Here is a 3,140-nt window from a genome sequence, read left to right on the forward strand (position 1 = left end):
AGTGTGGTTTTCAACCTGTTTGTCTGCGATAGTGTCATCTTCTAGAGTTGTTGTAATGAGAATTGGACGTCTTAAAATACTTCTCCAAATCTTGAAATCCTTCATCTTGATATATTTTTCAATTCGATATTTCCATTCAGGAAATCCTTCTGCTGATAGCAATCGGGGAATTCGAGTAGTAGTCCCCATAATTGCATCCAATTCTTGATAAGCAATCATGCTTTGAGATTCCATTTTTTTAATTAATTTTTTAAGAAAATTAAATTCAATGATCAAAAATAGTTTTTTCGGTTGAGAAACTAGACCGAAAACAAGAATCAAATAACTTTTCGGTTTCTAAGTGATTTCGGTTTCTGCTTGAATTTTCGATTTCTGAAGATTGAAAAAAGGATTTTGGTTTATGAAGGTTGATGGAGGGTTCTCGGTTTCTGAAGATTGATGAAAGGATTTCGGTTTATGAAGGTTGATGGAGGGTTTTCGGTTTTTGAAGATTGGTGAAAGGATTTCGGTTTATGAAGGTTGCTTGGATTTTCGGTTTCTGAAGGATAAACAAGAGTAGCTTTCGGTTAATGAAGATGAACTGAAAACTAATGATTTTGCAGTGAAAATGTTGATTCTCGATATGATTTCAGATGATTGCACAGCCAAAACTTCTAAAAATGCTTCCAAATGCACAAATCTGAACAGAATAAGATGAAGATGAGTTCTCGGTTTCTGAAGATAAACCGAAAACTGTAATAATCCCAGCACAAATTCAAATCTGATGCAGATCTTGATTCAAACAACAATCCAATCTTCAAACTGGAGCAGATTTCAAACAGAATTTCAATGAACCGAAAGCTAAAACACAATTGATTGACACTAGAATAGCTATGATACCAATTGTTAGGTCCCAAATTCGTAGGATCAATCTAATGATCAATCAATTGTATTAGAAATGGAGAAGAAGAAGAGGAAATTAATGATCCAAGCTTGCATACATTTAATCAAAGAAGTGTCAGATACAACTTGGAACTCACCGAAAACGAACTTGCTCACACACTACATATGACAACCTTGCAGCTATTTAAGGCTACAACAAATAAGACCGAAAACAGGTTTTCCGTCAAAGAGGTTTGAACGAAAACCAACCTGGACCGAAAACTCATCTAGACACAAGACTAATCCAAAACACAATAGCAATGACCCTAATCCTTCCATGCATTGATGCCTAGCCCAAAACATATAAATTGATCCTTCAAGAACTCCCTCGATTGCATGTTTGGACGAAGGATCGTCCTCCAAACCAAGTGATTGGCAACCCGAATGTTGGTGTTCAAACTCGCTCAGCTACCAACATTCAAAATGAATGCCACTTTTCAGCATTCATTTCCATGGTTGAACCCAAATCCATCAAGGAAGCATTAGAACATGCTGATTGGATTACATCCATGCAAGACGAACTGGCAGAATTTGATCAAAATGAAGTCTGGAATCTCGTACCTCCTCTTCAACATCACCCTATTGTTGGTACAAAATGGGCATTTCGCAACAAGCTAAACGATGCAGGAGTTATCATCCGAAATAAGGAAATATTGGTAGCTAAAGGTTTCACTCAAATTGAAGGTCTTGAATACGACGAAACATTTGCTTCTGTTGCACGACTTGAAGTTTTCAGAATCTTTCTTGCCTATGCATCCCAAAAAGGTTTCAAAGCTTATCAAATGGATGTTCAGAGTGCTTTTCTTAATGGTGAGCTTGACACCGAAGTATACCTTCTATAGCCCCCCAGATTTATTAAACTTTCCTTTCCAAACTACTGTTACAAACTCAGAAAGGCTATCTACGGACTCAAGCAAGCTCCTCGGGCTTGGTACGAGACTCTCACTGATTTTCTCAAGCGCTCAGGTTTTCAAAGAGGTATACTTGATCCCACTTTATTTAGAAGATTAAATGGAAAACATCTCATGCTTGTAAAAATTTATGTGGACGACATCATTTTTGGATCTACGGATTCATCCATGGTTGCTAGTTTTTCCAACTTGATGGTCAGTTGTTTTCAAATGAGCATGAATCGAGAATTAAGCTTCTTTCTTGGTCTTCAAGTGAAACAGACTAACAAAGGTATTTTTATTCACCAAGAGAAGTACATTTTGGAGCTTGTTCAGAAATACTCTATGGACACCTGTGCCTCAGCTAAGGTACCTATGGGCTTCGGTCACAAAATCTTTCCCGACCCTTCGGGTGTTTTAGTAGATGATAAGAAGTACCATGGAATGATTGGATCCTTACTCTATCTTACTGCAAGTCGTCCAGAAATAATGTTCTCAACATGCTTATGTGCCAGATTTCAATTCAATCCAAAGATGTCTCATCTTTTGGTTGTGAAGCAAATTTTTTGGTACCTCAAAGGTACAAAGAACCTCGGAATCTGGTATCCAACAAATGAAAGCTTCCTTCTGCAAGCTTACTCTGATTCGAACTATGGTGGTATTCAACTCGATAGGAAAAGTACATTAGGAGGATGTCAATTCCTAGGTGGTCGTTTGGTCAACTGGTCATCCAAGAAACAGAACTAGATTGCTCTCTCTACAGCCAAAGCTGAATACATTGTTGCTGCCAGTTATACCACTCAAGTTCTCTGCATGAAATCTCAACTCTTGGATTATGGTTACCGATTTCAATGCATTCCTATCTATTGTGATTCTCAAAGTGCCATTGCCATCTCACACAATCCAATTCAACACTCCATGACGAAGCACATTGACATTCGATACCACTTTATTAAAGATCATGTTCTAAATGGTAACATCGAACTTATTTTTGTTCCATCTGACGATGAAATTGCTGATGTGTTTACTAAGGTATTAGACAAAACCAAATTTAATGGTTTTCTGAACAAAATGGGTATGATGATGCCTGATCCTCAATTTTTTCAGGAGATATGTTCTCTATGATCGAAGTATTCGGAATAAAAATATGCTCCGAACTCATTTATCTTTCTTCAGAACTATTTTTCCTCTAAATACATAGGATCCTTTTACTTGTCTCTTTTACTAATTCTCCCTTGAGTTTCTTAAGTTGTACAGTGTATTCTCTTCTTCACGACGATATGGATCGACCATCATCAAAATCACCTCTCCGGAATTTTCAAATCTGCT

At 37.2% G+C, this 3,140-nt stretch overlaps 1 protein-coding gene across 1 annotated transcript; it reads left to right on the plus strand.

Annotated features, from left to right (window-relative positions):
* Positions 1-1,373: 1,373 nt before the first annotated feature.
* LOC145039578 (putative mitochondrial protein AtMg00820) lies at positions 1,374-1,763 on the plus strand. The gene has a single exon (XM_078987615.1). The coding sequence runs from the start codon at positions 1,374-1,376 to the stop codon at positions 1,761-1,763; it is 390 nt and encodes a 129-aa protein (XP_078843741.1).
* The last annotated feature ends 1,377 nt before the right edge of the window (positions 1,764-3,140 follow it).

The sequence above is a fragment of the Lactuca saligna genome, chromosome 4 (genome assembly GCF_052625555.1).
Source record: "Lactuca saligna cultivar CGN05327 chromosome 4, ASM5262555v1, whole genome shotgun sequence".
In the NCBI taxonomy this organism is placed as follows: Eukaryota; Viridiplantae; Streptophyta; class Magnoliopsida; order Asterales; family Asteraceae; genus Lactuca; species Lactuca saligna.